This window comes from Schistocerca nitens, chromosome 2 (assembly GCF_023898315.1).
Source record: "Schistocerca nitens isolate TAMUIC-IGC-003100 chromosome 2, iqSchNite1.1, whole genome shotgun sequence".
Classification (NCBI taxonomy): Eukaryota; Metazoa; Arthropoda; class Insecta; order Orthoptera; family Acrididae; genus Schistocerca; species Schistocerca nitens.
In genome coordinates this window covers 1,185,169,369-1,185,195,455 of record NC_064615.1, presented here as the reverse complement: position 1 = coordinate 1,185,195,455, position 26,087 = coordinate 1,185,169,369, and the positions used below count along the sequence as shown (strand labels likewise).

The 26,087-nt window shown below is 42.6% G+C and overlaps 1 protein-coding gene across 3 annotated transcripts in view; it reads right to left on the bottom strand.

The window, feature by feature from the left end:
• Positions 1-26,087, bottom strand: part of LOC126237516 (E3 ubiquitin-protein ligase CHIP) — a 143,774-nt gene that overhangs the window by 83,583 nt on the left and 34,104 nt on the right. For all 3 annotated transcript variants that reach the window (XM_049947684.1, XM_049947685.1, XM_049947686.1), the window contains exons 2-3: positions 25,519-25,717; positions 25,305-25,432 (exon numbers count right to left, since the gene is read on the bottom strand). In XM_049947684.1, the coding sequence (XP_049803641.1) occupies positions 25,305-25,432; positions 25,519-25,717 (327 nt within the window). The remainder of the gene's footprint in view (positions 1-25,304; positions 25,433-25,518; positions 25,718-26,087) is intronic.

Genomic DNA, 26,087 nt, shown 5'->3' with positions numbered 1-26,087 from the left:
TCAGTGATAAAGAACACCTGAATGCAGAACTGAAAAATCTCAGGTCCACCTTTGGACCCTATGGTTAAGGGATGAAGATGATATACGAAACCGAGGTGACAAAGGATGAAGGCAACACGGACGAGCAAAGGAACCCATGTTTTCTATTTAAGAGGTTTAATCTCCTGTATTGTAGCCAGAAGTGTACATTCCTTCAGTTTGCAGCATAGTAGTTGCTAATTTCTTTTGTTTTCAAGACATCCATTCATTTAGTAAGACATCCGTTCATTTAGTAAGACATCCGTTCATTTAGTAAGACATCCGTTCATTTAGTAAGACATCCGTTCATTTAGTAAGACATCCATTCATTTAGTAAGACATCCATTCATTTAGTAAGACATCCACGCCCTCAGCTGTCGCCTCGTCACATCTCCACAGCAGCCAGTTACGTATCTAGCTTTTCCTGTGTTTTCCTAGTACTATACTTCTTAAATCTCATGCGTATTTTTCTATTTACAAGGTTTCATCTCGCGTTCCTAAAGGTGAGTGTAACTTCAGGCAGTCCATAACACAGGTTCCATTTCTTTTGAACAGCCAATTATACAGTTCATTGAGGTATCAAGTGTCCCTTGGTGACACGTCAGGAGTATAGATAGTTGCACATCTAGGTTTTTGTCTGTTTTTATAGTTTATTTGTTCAGTTAAATTTACTAGGATGGGCAGGATGTGTTCCTGCTGTACAAAGATGCTGGAGGAGCAGGCCACAATTCGTGAATTGTTGAACGCGCTTTTGGCTATGATCAGCTGAGTTCAGGCTGCAGCCTAGGAGTGAGTTTGTTTTGCTTTAGGGCGCAAAAACAACTAAGGTCATATGCACCAATGCCAAAACTGTGAAATACAAAGAGAGGAGTTAAAAACAACTATATGTCACTGCCAATTGACAGAAGATAAGCCAGCTAAAAACAGGTACGTGGAGAAAGGACTATAAAGTACACCCTAGAGAAACGGTCCAGAACTAATATTGCTTTGACGGATAAAAAACATGGTTGGCAGCCCATGCATCATTCGCTAAAACAGCCGATAACTCAGATGGCAAACCCAAACAGAAATGTAAACAGTTTTTTTCTTTAAAAAAGAGGAATTCAGTCAGGATACGGCAGACAGTTAAAAGTTGTGTGCAATGTGCACAAAGTGATGGGGAAGCACCACTTAACATATGGAAATGGCTAAAAGGGCGTGCCCAATATGCAACCTAGTTAAAATGATCACCTTGTGGCAGGGGGGCCAAGAGGAGGTTGTCCATGCTGCTGTGAGAGGCTTAATGACCTGGAGCTTATCCCCACGAAGGGAGGAACAGTGGTGATGCCAAAGCGACACAACCTCCTGACAGACGACAACACAGAGATCGACAGAGGGAATATAAGAACTAGTGGGCTGAGGTACGAGGACTGTAGCCTTGCAGCACCATCAGCAGCCTCATTTCCCATCAGAATGGCATGTCCACGAACCCACACAAACATCACAGTGGCTCCATCAAGAGTGAGCAAGTAACACTTTTCCTGGATGTATTGCATTAATGTGTACAGTGCACAGAGGATTTGAAGGGCACTGATAAGAGTCTGAGCAGATGACACAATTGAAAAGCCTATGTTGCCAAATGCACTGCGTGGCCCGATACAGGGCGAAGAGGTCTGCTGTAAATACTGAGCAGTGTGCCAGAAGCCAATACTGAAAAATGTTGGCGCCAATGACGAAGGCACAGCCGACAATGCAGTCAGTCCTAGAGCCGTCAATTTACACAAAGGTACTATTACGAAGTTCCGTGTGAAGGTCGGGAAACTGAAGGCGATAGAGAGAGGCTGGAGTAGTGTCCTTAGGATAGGAATGAGGCCAAGGTGAACACGGGCCACTGCACAAAGCCAAGGTTAGAGCTGGGTTCACACCCACCGGGAAAGTTGCAGGGAGCGTGAAGTTAATCTGCCAGAGCAAGAGCTGAAGGCGAACTCCAGGAGGTACGATAGAAGAGGGATGCGCCCCATACTGGCGATCAAAGGAGTCATCGAAGAAAGAGAGACAGGACGGGTGGCCACACGTGGCACACTAACAGCACGCGTATCGGCTGAGGAGAAAGTCACGGCAGTAGAACAGCGGTGGTTCGGCAGCATCTGCATGCGGACTTTCAACCGGGCTAGTGTAAAAGGCGCCAGTGGCAAAACGGGTGCCACAATGGGGGACAGTACTGAGACTGTGTAAGATGGATGCACAAACAAAGCACCCCCAGTCTAGTTTTGAACAGACAAGGTATCATTACAAATGGATAAGGGTGTTCGATCTGCACCCCAGGAAGTACCACTATGGACACACAGGACATTGAGGGACTGCATACAGCGGGCTGCCAAGTAAAACACGGGGGAGGACCGAGAAAGTTTCCTGTCGAGCAAGAGCCCCGGGAATTTTGTAGTTTCAACAAACGGAAGAGCAACGTGCCCGAGATGTAAATATAGAGGGAGAGACCAACAGCGCTGCCAGAAATTCGTACAAACGGTTTTATCAGTGTAAAAAGGAAAGCCAGTGTCAATGCTCCACGAGTAAAGATGATCTAGACTCACTGAAGACCTCGCTCGATGAGACAGGTTCATGCAGAACTGCAATAGATGCAAAATCGTCAACAAAAAGGGAGCCCGAGATGATCAGGCAGGGGACAGGCCATTATAAGATTAATGGCGAGAGCAAAGATGACAATGCTCAAGATGGAACCGTGAGGCACAGTTTTCCTGGATAAAGGTATCCTGAAAACTTGGTCTTTTAAAAATTCCTCAAGGAAATGGGGCAGGAGCTCACGGTAGCCACACGTGTACAGTGTATAGAGGATACCAGTCCTATAGCAGGTAGGCTTTCTCCAAATCAAAAAACATGGATCTGAAAAGAACGTGGACGCTCTCATGTTAAGGCACATATGGTTAAGTCGATTAAGGTCAGCAAAGAGGGCACCTCTCTGACAGCTTCTGGGAGAACTCCAAAGAGGATGGTGCACATTAAAGTCACCGAGCAGCAGAAATGGGTGAGGTAGCTGCCCAATAAGTTGGAGGAAGTCTGCCCAGGTGATAGAATTATGGAGGGATATAAACGGTACAAAGGGAAAAGCTCAAGTGAGGAAGGAAGAGGTGAACTGCAACAGCTTGAAGACGAGTAGTCAGGGGGATGGGTTGACAATGAACATCATCCCGTATGAGCAGCATGGCTCACCCATGAGATGGAATGCTGACCTCGAGGCGAATGCCAAAATGGACTGGGAAGAAGCGCGAAAGCTCAAAGCGGATGTGAGGGCGCAATTTTATTTCCTGAAGTAAGAATACAAGTGGACGTTGCAATTCCAAAACAGGGTGTATACGCGGACAAGGAAAAAAATTCCCGGATTTCCCGGTTAAAAATACATTCTCTCCCAGGTGAAAACATACTTTTCCCTGTTAACTGACAGTATATTTTCTCTCGGAACTGTATAACTTACAGTCCTTTGAATGGTTATGGTTTTATACACGGACGTAGAATTTCCCGGCACTTTAGAAAATGAAGCACAGGGAAAAAAACACTTTTAGGAAAGATCTCGGATGTGTAGCAACTTGTAGGCTGCATATTTTTGTATTACAAAAGTATAAATTTGAACTCCATCAAACACTGCATGTTACTTTCCAACACACTGAAATCGAGTTGCGATGCCCTTTTGTAAGCCAGTCATAGTCCATGTCACGTGAACTCGCCAGCCGATGACAGCGGGTATTCAGGGCTCAGGACACGTGATGTAGTCAGCCAATAGCAACATCACTGTTCAGTAGCGCGAACACACAAACAGAAAAAGTTAATGGTTTAAATTAATATACATAGTGTCGCTACAAAAAAAGTAAAGTTTTCACATATAACACTGGTCTACAAGATTAATACACTGCAAGAGAGGCTAAGCTTTCACATATAATGTTGGTATTTTATGCGCATACTACAATTTAAGATACATCACACAAATGTGCCACTAAAATTTTTAATAACGACATAAATGTCTGATCTTCTGTGCTCGAAATTCATCTAACTGGCTCGTCATCAAAGAGTTTATTTTTAAATGAGAGTCAAACGGTCTGTGATTTAAGAAATTCATCGTACATTCTCGCACATAGTTCAACTTGCGTAAAAGGAAATTTACTTTGATAGTAACGTTTTTCAAACCACCATTGGAAATATTTTCCTGCAACCTGTTAGAAATAGGTTCGTTTCTGCAGTTGCCAGAGAGCGCCAGATGACAGGCATTACCGCATGTGCGCAGCTACGATGTTGTAGGGAGCCCTTGTGTTCATACGTGTAAAACATTAAAAGATCTTACATTATGTCATTAAAGAAACAAAACATAACACCAGAGAATACTCCAGGAGCATTGGAATTTCGTTACCCATACTAAAATGTGCACATTCGTTTGTCCAGATTCCTAGTGAAGTAGGCCAAGACCTGATATTAAGCTTTTCAGTGTGGTTTTCCGAATGTAAATTTCCTTGGAGTAGTAGTACTGTGTTATCTCATGTTTGGTTCTCTTTTATGGCACAATGCCATACGTGATAGAAGTTGAAAATGTGCACTTGAAATGCAGCGAACAGTGTGTGAAATTAAACACTTCGTTTCAAATATATTGTCTGCCTCAGCAGAAAATATTAATAAAAGAAAATTTCTTTAGCAAACCGACAAAAAGAACTTCATAGTTCTGCAAGGCAATTAATGCTTGACGGTCAGAAAGATGGAAATAAAATAAAATCTGAAACTAATAACACATTTTTGCCTTCTGTAATTAAGTGAATGTATTTTAATTCACTTGATAGCTCCCGGCCACAGAAATCTGTTTTGTTTTCATTTGACATGAGAACAGTAAACGCAGAACAAACAGCAAAATCACTAAATGTAAACACGGGTCACATGCACGTGCAGACTACCCACTTCCCCACTATAGATCAGACTGCTCTGCGCATCAGCCCCAGATCTACGATATTTCCGAACCGGCGAAAAACTAGATAGTATCTCCCCCGCCACTTCCATCAGCGTTTGAGAAAGGGCGTAAAAAAAAAACGAATTTTCAAAAATATGTTCATTTCGTAGCGCACATCCTTCTGAAGAGTTTGATGCATAAAATATGTGTGTTCGAGGAAATGTAAGACATGTTATTTGGTCTTAAGTGTGCCAAAGTGCAGTGTCACACCTCTTCACACAGCATTCTCCTATCGCCCGTCACAGTGAATTGAAACGTGTATATTTTATGCCATCAAACTATATTCAGGACAGTGAAAATTAAAATGTACTGTGGTGCCTGTCTTGCTTACAGTCGGATATATGTATATATAAGGGAAACATTCCACGTGGGAAAAATATATCTAAAAACAAAGACAAACAAAAGTGTTGGCATGTTAATAGACACACAAACAAACACAAACACACACACAAAATTCAAGCTTTCGCAACCAACGGTTGCTGCGTCAGGAAAGAGGGAAGGAGAGGGAAAGACGAAAGGATGTGGCTTTTAAGGGATAGGGTAAGGAGTCATTCCAATCCCGGGAGCGGAAAAACTTACCTTGGGGGGGAAAAGAGACAAATATACACTCGCGCGCGCACGCACACACGTACACACACACACACACACACACACACACACACACACACACACACACACATCCATCCTCACATATACAGACACAAGCAGACATATGTAAAGGCAAAGAGTTTGGGTAGAGATGTCAGTCGAGGCGGAAGTACAGAGGCAAAGATGATGTTGAATGACAGGTGAGGTATGAGTGGCGGCAACTTGAAATTAGCAGAGGTTGAGGCCTGGTGGGTAACGGGAAGAGAGGATATACTGAAGGGCAAGTTCCCATCTCCGGAGTTCGGATAGGTTGGTGTTAGTGGGAAGTATCCAGATAACCCGAACGGTGTAACACTGTGCCAAGATGTGCTGGCCGTGCACCAAGGCATGTTTAGCCACAGGGTGATCCTCATTACCAACAAACACTGTCTGCCTGTGTCCATTCATGCGAATGGACAGTTTGTTGCTGGTCATTCCCACATATAATGCGTCACAATGAAGGCAGGTCAGTTGGTAGATCACGTGGGTGCTTTCACACGTGGCTCTGCCTTTGATCGTGTACACCTTCCGGGTTACAGGACTTGAGTAGGTGGTGGTGGGAGGGTGCATGGGACAGGTTTTACACCGGGGGCGGTTACAAGGGTAGGAGCCAGAGGGTAGGGAAGGTGGTTTGGGGATTTCATAGGGATGAACCAAGAGGTTACATAGGTTAGGTGGACGGCGGAAAGACACTCTTGGTGGAGTGGGGAGGATTTCATAAAGGATGGATCTCATTTCAGGGCAGGATTTGAGGAAGTCGTATCCCTGCTGGAGAGCCACATTCAGAGTCTGGTCCAGTCCCGGAAAGTATCCTGTCACAAGTGGGGATCTTTTGTGGTTCTTCTGTGGGGGATTCTGGGTTCGAGGGGATGAGGAAGTGGCTCTGGTTATTTGCTTCTGTACCAGGTCGGGAGGGTAGTTGCGAGATGCGAAAGCTGTTGTCAGGTTGTTGGTGTAATGGTTCAGGGATTCCGGACTGGAGCAGATTCATTTGCCACGAAGACCTAGGCTGTAGGGAAGGGGCCGTTTGATGTGGAATGGGTGGCAGCTGTCATAATGCAGGTACTGTTGCTTGTTGGTGGGTTTGATGTGGACGGATGTGTCAAGCTGGCCATTGGATAGGTGGAGGTCAACGTCAAGGAAAGTGGCATGGGATTTGGAGTAGGACCAGGTGAATCTGATGGAACCAAAGGAGTTGAGGTTGGAGAGGAAATTCTGAAGTTCTTCTTCACTGTGAGTCCAGATCATGAAGATGTCATCAATAAATCTGTACCAAACTTTGGGTTGGCAGGCCTGGGTAACCAAGAAGGCTTCCTCTAAGCGACCCATGAATAGGTTGGCGTACGAGGGGGCCATCCTAGTACCCATGGCTGTTCCCTTTAATTGTTGGTATGTCTGGCCTTCAAAAGTGAAGAAGTTGTGGGTCAGGATGAAGCTGGCTAAGGTGATGAGGAAAGAGGTTTTAGGTAGGGTGGCAGGTGATCGGCGTGAAAGGAAGTGCTCCATCGTAGCGAGGCCCTGGACGTGCGGATATTTGTGTATAAGGAAGTGGCATCAATGGTTACAAGGATGGTTTCCGGGGATAACAGATTGGGTAAGGATTCCAGGCGTTCGAGAAAGTGGTTGGTGTCTTTGATGAAGGATGGGAGACTGCATGTAATGGGTTGAAGGTGTTGATCTACGTAGGCAGAGATCCGTTCTGTGGGGGCTTGGTAACCAGCTACAATGGGGCGGCCGGGATGATTGGGTTTGTGGATTTTAGGAAGAAGGTAGAAGGTAGGGGTGCGGGGTGTCGGTGGGGTCAGGAGGTTGATGGAGTCAGGTGAAAGGTTTTGCAGGGGGCCTAAGGTTCTGAGGATTCCTTGAAGGTCCGCCTGGACATCGGGAATGGGGTTACCTTGGCAAACTTTGTATGTGGTGTTGTCTGAAAGCTGACGCAGTCCCTCAGCCACATACTCCCGACGATCAAGTACCACGGTCGTGGAACCCTTGTCCGCCGGAAGAATGACGATGGATCAGTCAGCCTTCAGATCACGGATAGCCTGGGCTTCAGCAGTGGTGATGTTGGGAGTAGGATCAAGGTTTTTTAAGAAGGATTGAGATGCAAGGCTGGAAGTCAGAAATTCCTGGAAGGTTTGGAGAGGGTGATTTTGAGGAAGAGGAGGTGGGTCCCGCTGTGACGGAGGACAGAACTGTTCCAGGCAGGGTTCAATTTGGATGGTGTCTTGGGGAGTTGGATCATTAGGAGTAGGATTAGGATCATTTTTCTTCGTGGCAAAGTGATATTTCCAGCAGAGAGTACGAGTGTAGGACAGTAAATCTTTGACGAGGGCTGTTTGGTTGAATCTGGGAGTGGGGCTGAAGGTGAGGCCTTTGGATAGGACAGAGGTTTCGGATTGGGAGAGAGGTTTGGAGGAAAGGTTAACTACTGAATTAGGGTGTTGTGGTTCCAGGTTGTGTTGATTGGAATTTTGAGGTTTTGGAGGGAGTGGAGCTGCAAGTGGGAGATTGAGTAGATGGGAGAGACTGGGTTGGTGTGCAATGAGAGGAGGTTGAGGTTTGCTGGAAAGGTTGTGAAGGGTGAGTGAGTTGCCTTTCCGGAGGTGGGAAACCAGGAGATTGGATAGTTTTTTGAGGTGGAGGGTGGCATGCTGTTCTAATTTACGGTTGGCCTGTAGGAGGATGCTCTGAACAGCCGGTGGGGATGTGGGAGAGGAAAGATTAAGGACTTTTATTAAGGATAGGAGTTGACGGGTGTGTTCATTGGCTGAGTTGATGTGTAGGTGAAGGATTAGGTGGGTGAGGGCAATGGATTGTTCAGTTTGGAACTGGTATAGGGACTGATGGAAAGAAGTGTTGCAGCCAGAGTTGGGAACTTTAAGTGTGAGGCCTTTGGGGGTAATGCCAAATGTCAGACAAGCCTGAGAAAATAGAATATGGGAGCGTAATCTGGCTAGGGCGAAGGCATGTTTGCGGAGGGAATGTAAATAAAACTTAATGGGGTCGTTGTGGGGGTGTTGTGAGGGTGACATGGTATTAGAAGGTGGAAAGTGGAACATGAGGCTGAAATGAAAATGAAAATAAAAATATATGGGGAGGGATAAAGGTGGACTGGAAAGGAACTGGAGATCTGGTGTGAAAAAAGGTGAGAAGGTGTTGGTTACAGCTGGGCTATGTTGGACTTGGGTTGGTAGATAACGATGTGCACAAAGGTTAGGTGGTTGTGTTGCCGCCAAAACACATTAAAGGACGGAGAAATTCGGCAAAATTTCGAAAAAACTGTGTGTAATATATTAAAAGGAGTCCTTAATCTTTCCTCTCCCACATCCACACCGGCTGTTCAGAGCATCCTCCTACAGGCCAACCGTAAATTAGAACAGCATGCCACCCTCCACCTCAAAAAACTATCCAATCTCCTGGTTTCCCACCTCCGGAAAGGCAACTCACTCACCCTTCACAACCTTTCCAGCAAACCTCAACCTCCTCTCATTGCACACCAACCCAGTCTCTCCCATCTACTCAATCTCCCACTTGCAGCTCCACTCCCTCCAAAACCTCAAAATTCCAATCAACACAACCTGGAACCACAACACCCTAATTCAGTAGTTAAAACTTTCCTCCAAACCTCTCTCCCGTGATCTGAAGGCTGACCGATCCATCGTCATTCTTCCGGCGGACAAGGGTTCCACGACCATGGTACTTGATCGTCGGGAGTATGTGGCTGAGGGACTGCGTCAGCTTTCAGACAACACCACATACAAAGTTTGCCAAGGTAACCCCATTCCTGATGTCCAGGCGGACCTTCAAGGAATCCTCAGAACCTTAGGCCCCCTGCAAAACCTTTCACCTGACTCCATCAACCTCCTGACCCCACCGACACCCCGCACCCCTACCTTCTACCTTCTTCCTAAAATCCACAAACCCAATCATCCCGGCCGCCCCATTGTAGCTGGTTACCAAGCCCCCACAGAACGGATCTCTGCCTATGTAGATCAACACCTTCAACCCATTACATGCAGTCTCCCATCCCTCATCAAAGACACCAACCACTTTCTCAAACGCCTGGAATAGTTACCCAATCTGTTATCCCCGGAAACCATCCTTGTAACCATTGATGCCACTTCCTTATACACAAATATCCGCACGTCCAGGGCCTCGCTACGATGGAGCACTTCCTTTCACGCCGATCACCTGCCACCCTACCTAAAACCTCTTTCCTCATCACCTTAGCCAGCTTCATCCTGACCCACAACGTCTTCACTTTTGAAGGCCAGACATACCAACAATTAAAGGGAACAGCCATGGGTACCAGGATGGCCCCCTCGTATGCCAACCTATTCATGGGTCGCTTAGAGGAAGCCTTCTTGGTTACCCAGGCCTGCCAACCCAAAGTTTGGTACAGATTTATTGATGACATCTTCATGATCTGGACTCACAGTGAAGAAGAACTTCAGAATTTCCTCTCCAACCTCAACTCCTTTGGTTCCATCAGATTCACATGGTCCTACTCCAAATCCCATGCCACTTTCCTTGACGTTGACCTCCACCTGTCCAATGGCCAGCTTGACACATCCGTCCACATCAAACCCACCAACAAGCAACAGTACCTGCATTATGACAGCTGCCACCCATTCCACATCAAACGGCCCCTTCCCTACAGCCTAGGTCTTCGTGGCAAATGAATCTGCTCCAGTCCGGAATCCCTGAACCATTACACCAACAACCTGACAACAGCTTTCGCATCTCGCAACTACCCTCCCGACCTGGTACAGAAGCAAATAACCAGAGCCACTTCCTCATCCCCTCGAACCCAGAATCCCCCACAGAAGAACCACAAAAGATCCCCACTTGTGACAGGATACTTTCCGGGACTGGACCAGACTCTGAATGTGGCTCTCCAGCAGGGATACGACTTCCTCAAATCCTGCCCTGAAATGAGATCCATCCTTCATGAAATCCTCCCCACTCCACCAAGAGTGTCTTTCCGCCGTCCACCTAACCTTCGTAACCTGTTAGTTCATCCCTATGAAATCCCCAAACCACCTTCCCTACCCTCTGGCTCCTATCCTTGTAACCACCCCCGGTGTAAAACCTGTCCCATGCACCCTCCCACCACCACCTACTCCAGTCCTGTAACCCGGAAGGTTTACATGATCAAAGGCAGAGCCACGTGTGAAAGCACCCACGTGATCTACCAACTGACCTGCCTTCATTGTGACGCATTATATGTGGGAATGACCAGCAACAAACTGTCCATTCGCATGAATGGACACAGGCAGACAGTGTTCGTTGGTAATGAGGATCACCCTGTGGCTAAACATGCCTTGGTGCACGGCCAGCACATCTTGGCACAGTGTTACACCGTCCAGGTTATCTGGATACTTCCCACTAACACCAACCTATCCGAACTCCGGAGATGGGAACTTGCTCTTCAATATATCCTCTCTTCCCGTTACCCACCAGGCCTCAATCTCCGCTAATTTCAAGTTGCCGCCACTCATACCTCACCTGTCATTCAACAACATCTTTGCCTCTGCACTTCCGCCTCGACTGACATCTCTGCCCAAACTCTTTGTCTTTAAATATGTCTGCTAGTGTCTGTATATGTGTGGATGGATATGTGTGTGTGTGCGCGCGAGTGTATACTTGTTCTTTTTTCCCCCCAAGGTAAGTCTTTCCGCTCCCGGGATTGGAATGACTCCTTACCATCTCCCTTAAAACCCACATCCTTTCGTCTTTCCCTCTCCTTCCCTCTTTCCTGATGAGGCAACCGTTGGTTGCGAAAGCTTGAATTTTGTGTGTTTGTTTGTGTGTCTATTGACCTGCCAGCGCTTTCGTTCGGTATTCCCTATCAGCTAACAACTTGCTACTTTGTGTGACACAAGATTAAATATGTTGTTGTTGTGGTCTCCAGTCCTGAGACTGGTTTGATGCAGCTCTCCATGTTGCTCTATCCTGTGCAAGCTGCTTCATCTCCCAGTACTTACTGCAACCTACATCCTTCTGAATCTGCTTAATGTACGAGGGCAGTTCAATAAGTAATGCAACACATTTTTTTTTCTCGGCCAATTTTCGTTGAAAAAACCGGAAATTTCTTGTGGAATATTTTCAAACATTCCCGCTTCGTCTCGTATAGTTTCATTGACTTCCGACAGGTGGCAGCGCTGTACGGAGCTGTTAAAATGGCGTCTGTAACGGATGTGCGTTGCAAACAACGGGCAGTGATCGAGTTTCTTTTGGCGGAAAACCAGGGCATCTCAGATATTCATAGGCGCTTGCTGAATGTCTACGATGATCTGGCAGTGGACAAAAGCACGGTGAGTCGTTGGACAAAGCGTGTCATCATCGCCGCAAGGTCAAGCAAGACTGTCTGATCTCCCGCGTGCGGGCCGGCCGTGCACAGCTGTGACTCCTGCAATGGCGGAGCGTGCAAACACACTCGTTCGAGATGATCGACGGATCACCATCAAACAACTCAGTGCTCAACTTGACATCTCTGTTGGTAGTGCTGTCACAATTGTTCACCAGTTGGGATATTCAAAGGTTTGTTCCCGCTGGGTCCCTCGTTGTCTAACCGAACACAATAAAGAGCAAAGGAGAACCATCTGTGCGGAATTGCTTGCTCGTCATGTGGCTGAGGGTGACAATTTCTTGTCAAAGATTGTTACAGGCGATGAAACATGGGTTCATCACTTCGAACCTGAAACAAAACGGCAATCAATGGAGTGGCGCCACACCCACTCCCCTACCAAGAAAAAGTTTAAAGCCATACCCTCAGCCGGTAAAGTCATGGTTACAGTCTTCTGGGATGCTGAAGGGGTTATTCTGTTCGATGTCCTTCCCCATGGTCAAACGATCAACTCTGAAGTGTATTGTGCTACTCTTCAGAAATTGAAGAAACGACTTCAGCGTGTTCGTAGGCACAAAAATCAGAACGAACTTCTCCTTCTTCATGACAACGCAAGACCTCACACAAGTCTTCGCACCCGAGAGGAGCTCACAAAACTTCAGTGGACTGTTCTTCCTCATGCACCCTACAGCCCCGATCTCGCACCATCTGATTTCCATATGTTTGGCCCAATGAAGGACGCAATCCATGGGACGCACTACGCGGATGATGAAGAAGTTATTGATGCAGTACGACGCTGGCTCCGACATCGACCAGTGGAATGGTACCGTGCAGGCATACAGGCCCTCATTTCAAGGTGGCGTAAGGCCGTAGCATTGAATGGAGATTACGTTGAAAAATAGTGTTGTGTAGCTAAAAGATTGGGGAATAACCTGGTGTATTTCAATGCTGAATAAAACAACCCCTGTTTCAGAAAAAAAATGTGTTGCATTACTTATTGAACTGCCCTCGTATTCATCTCTTGGTCTCCCTATACGATTTTTACCCTCCACGCTGCCTTCCAATGGTAAATTTGTGATCCCTTGATGCCTCAGAACATGCCCTACCAACCGGTCCCTTCTTCTTGTCAAGTTGTGCCATAAACTCCTCTTCTCCCCTATTCTATTCAATACCTCCTCATTAGTTACATGATCTACCCATCTAATCAGCATTCTTCTGAAGCACCACATTTCAAAAGCTTCTATTCTCTTCCCGTCCAAACTATTTATCGTCCATGTTTCACTCCCATACATGGCTACACTCCATACAAATACTTTCAGAAACGACTTCCTGACACTTAAATCTATACTCGATGTTAACAAATTCCTATTCTTCAGAAACGCTTTCCTTGCCTTTGCCAGTCTACATTTTATATCCTCTCTACTTCGACCGTCATCAGTTATTTTGCTCCCCAAATAGCAAAACTCATTTACTACTTTAAGCGCCTCATTTCCTAATCTAATTCCCTCAGCATCACCCAACTTAATTCAACTACATTCCATTATCCTCGTTTTGCTTTTGTTGATGTTCATCTTATATCCTCCTTTCAGGACACTGTCCATTCCATTCAACTGCTCTTCCAAGTCCTTTGCTGTCTCTGACAGAATTACAACCTCAAAGAGTTTATTTCTTTTCCATGGATTTTAATACCTATTCCGAATTTTTCTTTTGTTTCCTTTACTGCTTGCTCAATATACAGATTGAATAACATCGGGGAGAGGCTACAACCCTGTCTCACTTCCTTCCCAACCACCACTTCCCTTTCATGTCCCTCAACTCTTATAACTGCCATCAGGTTTCTGTACAAATTGTAAATAGCCTTTCGCTCCCTGTATTTTACCCCTGCCACCTTTAGAATTTGAAAGAGAGTATTCCGGTCAACATTGTCAAAATCTTTCTCTAAGTCTACAAATGCTAGAAACATAGGTTTGCCTTTCCTTAATATTTCTTCCAAGGTAAGTCGTAAGGTCAGTATTGCCTCACGTTTTCCAATATTTCTACGGAATCCAAACTGATCTTCCCTGAGGTTGACTTCTACCAGTTTTTCTATTCATCTACAAAGAATTCGCATTATTATTTTGCAGCTGTGACTTATTAAACTGATAATTCGGTAATTTTCACATCTGTCAACACCTTTCTTTGGGATTGGAATTATTATATTCTTCTTGAAGTTTGAAGGTATTTCGCCTGTCTCATACATCTTGCTCACCAGATGGTAGAGTTTTGTCATGACTGGCTCTCCCAAGGCCGTCAGTAGTACTAATGGAATGTTGTCTACCCCCGGGGCCTTGTTTCGACTGAGGTCTTTCAGCACTCTGTCAAACTCTTCACGCAGTATCGTATCTCCCATTTCATCTTCATCCTCTTACATTTCCATAATATTGTCCTCACGTACATCGCCCCTGTATAGACCCTCTATATACTCCTTCCACCTTTCTGCTTTCCCTTCTTTGCTTAGAACTGGGTTTTCATCTGAGCTCTTGATATTCATGCAAGATTAAATATAGATTACATAAAACCAGTTATCAGGAGAAAGAAAACTGGCGTTCTACGGATCGGAGCGTGGAATGTCAGATCCCTTAATCGGGCAGGTAGGTTGGAAAATTTAAAAAGGGAAATGGATAGGTTAAAGTTAGATATAGTGGGAATTAGTGAAGTTCGGTGGCAGGAGGAACAAGACTTTTGGTCAGGTGATTATAGGGTTATAAATACAAAATCAAATAGGGGTAATGCAGGAGTAGGTTTAATAATGAATAAAAAAATAGGAGTGTGGGTTAGCTACTACAAACAGCATAGTGAACGCATTATTGTGGCCAAGATAGACACAAAGCCCATGCCTACTACAGTAGTACAAGTTTATATGCCAACTAGCTCTGCAGATGATGAAGAAATTGATGAAATGTATGACGAGATAAAAGAAATTATTCAGGTAGTGAAGGGAGACGAAAATTTAATAGTCATGGGTGACTGGAATTCGTCAGTAGGAAAAGGGAGAGAAGGAAACATAGTAGGTGAATATGGATTGGGGGGAAGAAATGAAAGAGGAAGCCGCCTTGTAGAATTTTACACAGAGCATAACTTAATCATAGCTAACACTTGGTTCAAGAATCATAAAAGAAGGTTGTATACCTGGAAGAATCCTGGAGATACTAATAGGTATCAGATAGATTATATAATGGTAAGACAGAGATTTAGGAACCAGGTTTTAAATTGTAAGACATTTCCAGGGGCAGATGTGGATTCTGACCACAATCTATTGGTTATGAACTGCAGATTGAAACTGAAGAAACTGCAAAAAGGTGGGAATTTAAGGAGATGGGACCTGGATAAACTGAAAGAACCAGAGGTTGTAGAGAGTTTCAGGGAGAGCATAAGGGAACAATTGACAGGAATGGGGGAAAGAAATACAGTAGAAGAAGAATGGGTAGCTCTGAGGGATGAAGTAGTGAAGGCAGCAGAGGATCAAGTAGGTAAAAAGACGAGGGCTAATAGAAATCCTTGGGTAACAGAAGAAATATTGAATTTAATTGATGAAAGGAAAAAATATAAAAATGCAGTAAATGAAGCAGGCAAAAAGGAATACAAACGTCTCAAAAATGAGATCGACAGGAAGTGCAAAATGGCTAAGCAGGGATGGCTAGAGGACAAATGTAAGGATGTAGAGGCTTGTCTCACTAGGGGTAAGATAGATACTGCCTACAGGAAAATTAAAGAGACCTTTGGAGAGAAGAGAACCACTTGTATGAATATCAAGAGCTCAGATGGCAACCCAGTTCTAAGCAAAGAAGGGAAGGCAGAAAGGTGGAAGGAGTCTATAGAGAGTTTATACAAGGGCAATGTACTTGAGGACAGTATTATGGAAATGAAAGAGGATGTAGATGAAGATGAAATGGGAAATAAGATACTGCGTGAAGAGTTTGACAGAGCACTGAAAGACCTGAGTCGAAACAAGGTCCCGGGAGTGGACAACATTCCATTAGAACTACTGATGGCCTTGGGAGAGCCAGTGATGACAAAACTCTACCATCTGGTGAGCAAGATGTATGAGACAGGCGAAATACCCACAGACTTCAAGAAGAATATAATAATTCCAATCCCAAAGAAAGCAGGTGTTGACAGATGTGAAAATTACCGAACTATCAGTTTAATAAGTCACAGCTGCAAAATACTAACGCGAATTCTTTTCAGACGAATGGAAAAACTGGTAGAAGCGGACCTCGGGGAAGATCAGTTTGGATTCCGTAGAAATGTTGGAACACGTGAGGCAATACTAACCTTACGACTTATCTTAGAAGAAAGATTAAGAAAAGGCAAACCTACGTTTCTAGCATTTGTAGACTTAGAGAAAGCTTTTGACAATGTTAACTGGAATACTCTCTTTCAAATTCTGAAGGTGGTAGGGGTAAAATACAGGGAGCAAAAGGCTATTTACAATTTGTACAGAAACCAGATGGCAGTTATAAGAGTCGAGGGGCATGAAAGGGAAGCAGTGGTTGGCAAAGGAGTGAGACAGGGTTGTAGCCTCTCCCCGATGTTATTCAATCTGTATATTGAGCAAGCAGTAAAGGAAACAAAAGAAAAATTCGGAGTAGGTATTAAAATTCATGGAGAAGAAGTAAAAACTTTGAGGTTCGCCGATGACATTGTAATTCTGTCAGAGACAGCAAAGGACTTGGAAGAGCAGTTGAACGGAATGGACAGTGTCTTGAAAGGAGGATATAAGATGAACATCAACAAAAGCAAAACGAGGATAATGGAATGTAGTCAAATTAAATCGGGTGAGGCTGAGGGGATTAGATTAGGAAATGAGACACTTAAAGTAGTAAAGGAGTTTTGCTATTTAGGGAGTAAAATAACTGATGATGGTCGAAGTAGAGAGGATATAAAATGTAGACTGGCAATGGCAAGGAAATCGTTTCTGAAGAAGAGAAATTTGTTAACATCGAGTATAGATTTAAGTGTCAGGAAGTCGTTTCTGAAAGTATTTGTATGGAGTGTAGCCATGTATGGAAGTGAAACATGGACGATAACCAGTTTGGACAAGAAGAGAATAGAAGCTTTCGAAATGTGGTGCTACAGAAGAATGCTGAAGATAAGGTGGGTAGATCACGTAACTAATGAGGAGGTATTGAATAGGATTGGGGAGAAGAGAAGTTTGTGGCACAACTTGACTAGAAGAAGGGATCGGTTGGTAGGACATGTTTTGAGGCATCAAGGGATCACAAATTTAGCATTGGAGGGCAGCGTGGAGGGTAAAAATCGTAGAGGGAGCCCACGAGATCAATACACTAAGCAGATTCAGAAGGATGTAGGTTGCAGTAGGTACTGGGAGATGAAGAAGCTTGCACAGGATAGAGTAGCATGGAGAGCTGCATCAAACCAGTCTCAGGACTGAAGACCACAACAACAACAAAACCAGTGAAGACATGAGACAAGCAAGACAATACACATTTCTTCAGTTCTTAGCTCCTTGAATTTTTTTCTCTGATCTTGCTAAAGCTTTACATGGCTTGCTTTCCCTTCTGCGAAAGAATCTATTACCTCATCAAAGTTCATCAAATCGAAATGTCATCGTTTAATACTGAAAAAGCTGTTAATACAAATAGGACCCAAGACTGGTGTGGTTTCCCGAGCTGATTACACCTATTTTGTCACTGTCTGCTAGCTAAAACAAAATAGGCCTTTCTAATACTGCAACAATTGTAACACACACCAAATAAACAGGACTGTTTTCACACAAACGGTCATTTTTATAACGACAGAATATAATTCACAAAGTACCAATATCAAATGTCTGTTAGGTCTACTAAAAGCAAAAAGCTTTACGTTAGGAAATAGTTTCACACTTCATTCATACGCTCCAGTTTCTCAGGCATGATATCGAAAAGTAGTACAAAATTTTTATACAAACTTGGAATCGTAATATTGTTTCATAATTTGTGTGATGTCCCCGTTTCTTCTCCTTCCTCGTTCTAACAAACAGTCTTGTTACCACTAATTCCGTAACTATTCCTGCTAATGTCAAAGCTTATTCGCCGGTTAACTTCACTAACTCTGCCAGAATCACTGGTATCCCGCGATTATGCCTCCGTTACGCGTTATTACATGTTCGTACAATGCATTTTCCGCGCTACTTCCAGAATACAATTTAAACCGGCTGCTAGCCGCGGACTGTACAATTGACCCTTACTAGTATTGTGATCTGGCCAAAATTTTGTGTCAAAATTTCATTTTCTTGGATACACCGAGAAGGTAATACGTAATCTTTCTTACTTGTTATTCGTTTATTTCCACTCCGGTAGTCTGAATCTATGGATTTTGCTAGTAATTATAACAACACTCATCATTCGCAAACCCAGTCAACTACACAATCAGACAGCGGTTGGCATTCATCATTTCGGCCTTACTCTGCTCAGCTCGTATAGCCCCTTTTGTCTGTAGGAAAGTTTGTTTCTACAAACGACAAGGATTCCCCTGACAGAGACATTATGTACACTATGCATGCATTCACAAATCAACTTACAATCCATTCAGAAATCAACTTAGAATGTGTTCAAAAATGTTCAAAAACCGTTTCAAAGTCATATGAATATTCAATAGAATAATGTGCGCTAGATGCTAGGCGCTTTGTGAAACGCGGTTGGTTCCCTCAAGAATATGGATATGCCCCCACCCCCCCTCCTCCCAGATCTGGGCCTGCTGCGCATGTACGAATCTGGCAGCTTGGGTGCTCCAGTAAAATTTTTCCCGGTAGCATCTAGCTGCTTGCAGTGACTGCTTACACATTTCTGTAGCCAGACGCGGGAGAAGGTACTACTCAACTGTGCATGCACATGATCCCGCTCGTAACTGCTAAAACGAATCTAATGTAAACAGTTGTGACGTCACGCTCATCGGAGGCAATTTGTTGTTACAAAGCATTGCATATTCTTCCTAACGCCTTTGATACGTTTTGGTGTTGGCAGACGTTTTTGTATGAGCACTGTGTTTTGTTGCTGTAGATGGCACATTTCCTTTTGCAGTTTAAGTTTTATTTTTGTTTTTCTCTCGTTCATGTTTTATTGCGGCAGTATTATTCTGCAGTAGCGGGATGCAGTAATACCCTTTGTTAGAGTATCGGTTCTTACAAGTTAAAATTAGAAAAATTTAACTCGAAACAAAAACAATGAAAAATTCCCAGAATTCTAAAAAACTCCCGGGTTTTTCCCGGTTTTCTCCCGGATGAAAAAATTCTCGGGTTTTTCCCGGATCTCCCAGCTGTCCCGGGTCGTATACACCCTGACATATAACTATTTGTACAGAGGAGAACATGCTCGCCATCGGAAGATAGGATCCACAACATCTGGAGCATCATGGAGCAGGTTCGTGACGATGAAAGGGCACATTCTATCTCCATCACAGTAAACACAGCACTGCAGCATTTGTGAGATAGGTAGGCGGAATGGTAAAGAGCAGAACTTAAGATCTCTGCACAGTGCCTGTCCGAGGAGTTCGAGATAGCGACACAACCCACTATTCCCGTGTTTGCGATGGTCAGAGGGGACATTGTAAGAGGGATCTTTCCGTCAGTAACGTGACAAAGACTATACCAAAAAGCAGGAGGAGTTAAATATTTAAAAGAATCAACAAAAAATAACCCAGATGCCTTTTTGCTATCTTTATAAATTTGACATCTAGTCACACGAATTTGTTTAAAAGGCTCAAAGTTATCCTCTTTGAAAATGGGTTGAAAGACACGGCACCTCTTCGCACAAAACTGTGTCTGGGATTCGTCATGGAACATTCAGTGACAGTGAGAGTGGTTTTTGTAAGGTACTCTATCTGATTGTCACTGCTGTGAAACTGTTTGTCCAAAGTCACCAATAAGGAGCAGTGCCTACAGTCAGCTTTAGAAAGTTGCCAAGTCTATCGTGTTGACACAAAGTTTAAAAACACGTTTCTGTTTGTAACATTGTTTAGGACTGAGACAACATGTTTGCAACTTAAGTGTTCATTGTTCACATCCATATCTATACTAGTCCAAATATTTATGATTCTGTGTTCGTATTATACTAAACAGTGAAGCTGGTCACAAACATTTCACGATATGTTTTCACATTGTGTACTGCGATACATCCAGCAGAGGATGAATTATGTGTTGTGCTGCATTATTAATAGTTAATAATATAAGCTTACTAATGCAAAGCCATAGTCACTTGTATGTCACCTGATTTTAAAAATCTAACAAATTTTATGGCGGAGCAATTCCTATGAATCAGAGAGTCCGTGTTAGTCTTTGGCTTTCGCCAATAAAAGATTCCTTTCAAAGCTTTGAAAGTTTATTCAATATTTCAAAGCCAGGTACATTTTTCAGTCACGGCATAGCATCGATAGTGCTGTAACTGCCAGACGGCGATAGAGACAAGTTTATATGAAAGGTTGCCAGTCCACATCCTGCTTTCTGCATACATTTTTCTTTTATCTTTATTATTCCAAAGTCTTTCTAATTAATTAAACAGCACTACGTTCTGTAATGTTCAGTGTAATGTGTATATATATATACACGAGTGCTCTCCATTCAGAAGTGAGCTTGTCTGACAGATGATGTAAAAGCATTTAGCAGTAATATTGCAGTAAATAAATGATTTTTTGACTTTGTCTCTAAGAGAGACTGTACTACTTACAGCACACGATTTAGTACTTTCTTAGTTTCTGGTATTTCGTGTATTCTAAACATTTTGTTACTGAATAGAAATAGTGAACTATTTGTAATGGAAGTTTTGTTGATGCCCATACTGACTGAACATGGAACCTCCCATTTAGCCTTTTATGGTCTTCACTGATACTGAAGTTTCCATTTGCGTGTGCTACAGACAGAATGACGAAGCTAGTATTTGGACAAGGGAGAAAACATGGATTTCAATAGAGCTTACCTAGCAATTTTACACATATCCATTTTCGTAAACAAACTTTTTGTGCCCCAGTTATAGTTAACAACTACTGCTGGAGAGTGATGAGAAGTATTTTACACTGTCATTGCACCTCATTTCTGAGCATTCCTCAAGCATGACGAAAACAATGAGAAACACATTCTGTTACAAAATACTTCTCTATTCTTAAATTAAATGATATTACTTTAAGTGGTTGGTATATTGTACAGCATGAAGCAATGCTCACTCGATTGTGCAGGTAACGGTTGGCACGGATAAAATTTTGAAATAGTTTGTAGGAGAAAGGCGATTAAACTTGCAACCGACAGTGACTATCAATATTGCCACACCGTTAGCTGCAAATACAAGCTGTGCCACACAGATTTTTTATTGTGCAATGAAAAACAGTTAATCTTCCAATCTGAAAATAACTATGCTGAAACTATAGTACAGGGTTAAGTCTCACCATAAGCCAGTATAGACATTTCTTTGCATCTCCAATTGTAATCCAGAAATCAAAATGTAAGTTCTGAATAATAACGATAGTAATCTCTCAGTCCAATTCGACACACCTACAATATTTATCGTGAGCGATACAATATCTCAATATTTCATTTGTTTGCAAGAGAATTGATAATGAATGAAAGACTGGCAGCAGCAAGCATAATATGCATTGGGCGCAAATGATCACTACTACAGAGACAATAAAAACTCTTGCGAATAGGAAACTCTTATCTCGTAATACAACATGATATGCTGTACTGCATACTGTGTGAGGACGCCTCTGTGTCACATCTCCCGAACTCCAGACAGAAGAATCAACTAGTGATTGGGAAGATACCAACAGCTCAGGCAAATACACCTCCCTCAGCCTGGACTTTATCGGTGGTACGCACCAGCCCTACCTGCCAACCCACACGCTGGGAGCTACACGTTACTCACCCACCGTGCATGAAACCTGTGAGCAACCATTCGGGAACCCGCAGTAGTCAGGAAGAGAGGCAAAAAAGAAGACCTTGATTGCCAAAATGGAGGAAGAACTTCAGAAGTCTGAACAAGAAAAGAAAGAAAAGACATTCTCGCATAAAGAGAGTCAAAAGAGTCTGTTGCAGCATCAGAAATGAATAAGCAGTAACTAGCAGAGAAGATGAGAATAGAAGAGAGGACCTGGCATGAGGAAGGGTAAACAACAACAACAGCAGTACCAGCTGGGGACCCAGTGAGTACCAACCACTTGCTCACCCAATGTGAGGTATCTGGTGGACCAAACGTAGCATTAGGTGCTGTAGCCACAAACACTGTGGATCCGTGTTCGTACAAAGAGACAGCTGCTAAGGTCAGCCACACATTCTCTATAGCCACCTCCTGCCATAGAAAAATTAGATTCTTCTTTACCAAAGATCCTCCCGAGCTACTCCCATATTGTGGAATGATCGACGAAATGTTGTTTTCATTCTGTGATACACTGACCGATCAACTTATCACTGGAAAAAGAAAAAATTGAAAAAGAACTAGATCTTCTCTGAATCCTGACTATAAATACCAAGTTAACCTAAAAGCTTAGAGGACACATTATGCAAAAAGAAAACCAATCAAGAACACATCAATCTTGTAGATAAAATATCTTTAATCAGAGACACAAAAGAATAACAACCAAAAAAAGTTTTTGTATGGCCATATGTAGGTACTGTTTCTGATAAAATTACTCAATGTTTAAAGGATACAAAATTATACACTAGCAACAGAAATACTAACAATCTGTAACGATTATTGAGACATAAAAACAATTATATACTATCACAATGAAGATGGAGTACGTGAGCTGTTATATTTGTATCTGCTCATAGATAAGTCTCGATTTTGCTCCTGAGGTTTTTAAAATGATGAATTATTGGATTTCATTCCACCACACAATTAATTATACTCAACTGATAAGCCAAAAAGTGACCATTCACGAACTTCACGTAAATAAAAATGCTGCTGTTTTAATAGGAATGCCCATTAGATACCACCACTATACCAGGACTGTTGATATTTTTTAAAAATATCGTGAACCCAATATATCGGTATTTAAAAAAATATCATTATCGGCCATCAGTATACCGAAAAAAGTATCGATATATCACCGGCAAAGGTACTGAAGTACCGATCTATAAAAATATCAGCTTCACACTGTAAATATACTGCTGTATATTTAAAAATTGATTTATTATTATATATTCTGTACATCAACAAGCTAGCAACCTGCTTGTCCTCCTTAGAGGAAGTACTGAAAGGAAAACGAGGCATGTTCACACTCTGTGATAAGCACTTTGCTAACAATGGTAGCTGCATGTAAGTGGCACATTAAAAGGTGTCCAATGGTCCATCACTCGGTTTTGTCACATATCAGAATTGTCCGGAACACTTTATGTGACTTCCCAGTTTCTTTTAATTTTTGCAAACACTAGCTCCCTAGCAGCTGCAGTGTCAAAATTGCATGATGATGTTAAACATTATAGTTTCTGTTAGTAACACAGAGCGGCAATTACCGTATTTACTCGAATCTAAGCCACATTTTTTTCCTGGTTTTTGTAATCCAAAAAACCGCCTGTGGCTTAGAATCGAGTGCAAAGTAAGCGGAAGTTCTGAAAAATGTTGGTAGGTGCTGCCACAACTAACTTCTGCCGTCGAATATATGTAGCGCTACACAGGCGTGCTTTGCAGCCACAAAGATAAATACTGGCACCAAAACCTCTGCGGCAGTAAATAAATTTTTTAAAAAAAGGTGGAAAACGAGCTTTTTTTCTCTGCCCCGAGTTTCGACCACTGCATTTTCATACATTATACAACGAAGTAAATATGAATTCCATATTGTTCATCTTCGAATGTAGCAGCATTTCAATGTACTATGAAAATCCGACTGGCAAGACTGTTTGGGATGTTTGTCAATATGGCCAACTCTACGTTCTGAATTTTTCCCTACCTGTGAGAAGACGTGGTTGTTAATAGGAACTTTTATGAATTGTGAATCACATGCAGTATTCTCTTCACCATAAGAGTACCGGTAATATGAACATAAACATTTTGCCAAGTATTCTTTCGTGTTTGCTGCTATCTCACTTAAATCCTGTCTACCTAATAAACTACGAAGCTAGTTAAGACAACAGCAAACGCGGAACAATATACATATCTTGTCATGTTTATATTCATATTATTCTTATGCCTAATAGTGATAAAGTCAGAAATTAAGCACGGCAATTGACTAGATTTTTAAATCTAAGGTGACTAATTTCTGTGGAGAATGTAATGTACTAAAGAGGCGCCTGCAAAGATTTTCAAATGGAGAAAGATTTTCGCCAAACTCTCGTTCAGAACACCTTCTATCATACGCAGTTTATTATTTGGTTCTTGTTGATCATTATCAAAGAAAGCAGCAGTGTAAGTAACAACAAATAGCAGTCTCTTGCCATTGTTTCGCTAATGAGACGATCCCTCTCTTTTTTTTATTAATTGTAAGCGCGGTAGCGTGCACAAAAGCAAGCCATGCCGCGAGCGGCGACAGGCCATAAACACTCATTATCAAAATGCGACAAACAATGGATGACACAGTACAGTAATGCATTTTCAGCTTAGAGTGTAGTAAACACATATAACAAAGAGAACGGCATTTATCAGATCAAAGAAAAATAAGCAATGAATTCAAACCAGACGAAGCACGTGAAAAAGGAAGGGTACCCGTATAAATAAGGATGGAGCGCCTGACGTGTAGCAATGGCTACCTGGTAAAGCTTAACTGCTAAGCTTACGACTCGAACCAAACAACTGTAGCTGTATCGTCATTCATTTGACCTAAATTGTGTCTCATATTACAATGGACCAACTTCGTTTCGATTTGGAGGTGCGGCCTAAAACTCTCCCCTCGAATTTCGAGTCTCATTTCTCAGGCGCGGCTTAGATTCGAGTAAATACAATACGTCAGCATTCCCTCTCACACGTCTCCACCCAACAAATAATCAATCGTGTCATTTAGATATTTGTTCATAATTTACAGCAACTGTTTCTGAAGAATGCCAATGTGATGAAATAGCACACTACTTGCGTTAAAAAAAATGCATCTGGTGTGTTATTTCTTGACATCAGAAACGTTGTTATTCCATTCACGCCATCAGCCTCCCAGTGCAATCAGACTACTCCTTTGCGCCACCGATGCTTGCTTCACACAGTCAAAGGGAAAGACTGGATGTGTGAACATAGTAAGGCTCCTTTGTGCATTGAAAGTAAAACTATGTTCTACTACAATTTCAAATATTTACCGAAAATTGTTTATATCAACATCCGTATACTATGCAACTGATAATACTTCAACAAAATTGAAATATCAAATCTGTGATAAGCTTACCTGTAGTTCTATCTCTTGTGCAATTCGTTTTTCTTCTTGTACATTCCACCTCTTTTTCCGGGCTGCCCTTAGCTGACTTGCAATGTCATCACCAAAATTTAATTTCTGTTCCTTAGCTAGATCATTTGCTGAAAGAGAGTATTACCAAATGTCAAACACAAGTTGAAGATGTAGTGGGCCGTATAATTAAAAACTAACACAACTGCAACCCAACCTCTCTGTAAATGTTTTATTGCTTCATCATAATTATCCATTTCTAATAAAGCTTGCCCCAGAAAAAAATGTCCTTTGACTAAATTTGGATCCATGTCAAGCGCTCTTCGGCAGTCCTGGCACGCTTCCTCCCACCTTTTTGTCTTGAGGTGGCAAAGTGCTCTGTTTGTGAAGTAAGTCGGCACATTTGGATTTTTTATCTGAAATATATTTAAACAAGAAAAATTTAGGAGATAAAAATATAGGGTGCTCTCCTTCAAAAAAGTACTAACTGTTAGAAAACACTGACTTATTTGTAAGTTTACTTCGAGAAACAGCATAAGTCACTGAATAGAAAATCATTACAGAGAAATGCTAATTCTACTTTTCAATGGAAACTCCACACAGGAATATCAATTACGTAGGAAAAAAAAGATTGCTACTTACCATAAAGAAGACGTGTCAAGTAAAAGAGGCGCACACGCACATATACATGACTGCCAACTACAGCATCTCTGCCCTAGATGCTGAAGTTGGTGTGTGTGCGCATGTGTACTGTGACCAAAAACTATATGTGAATGTCTTAATTGT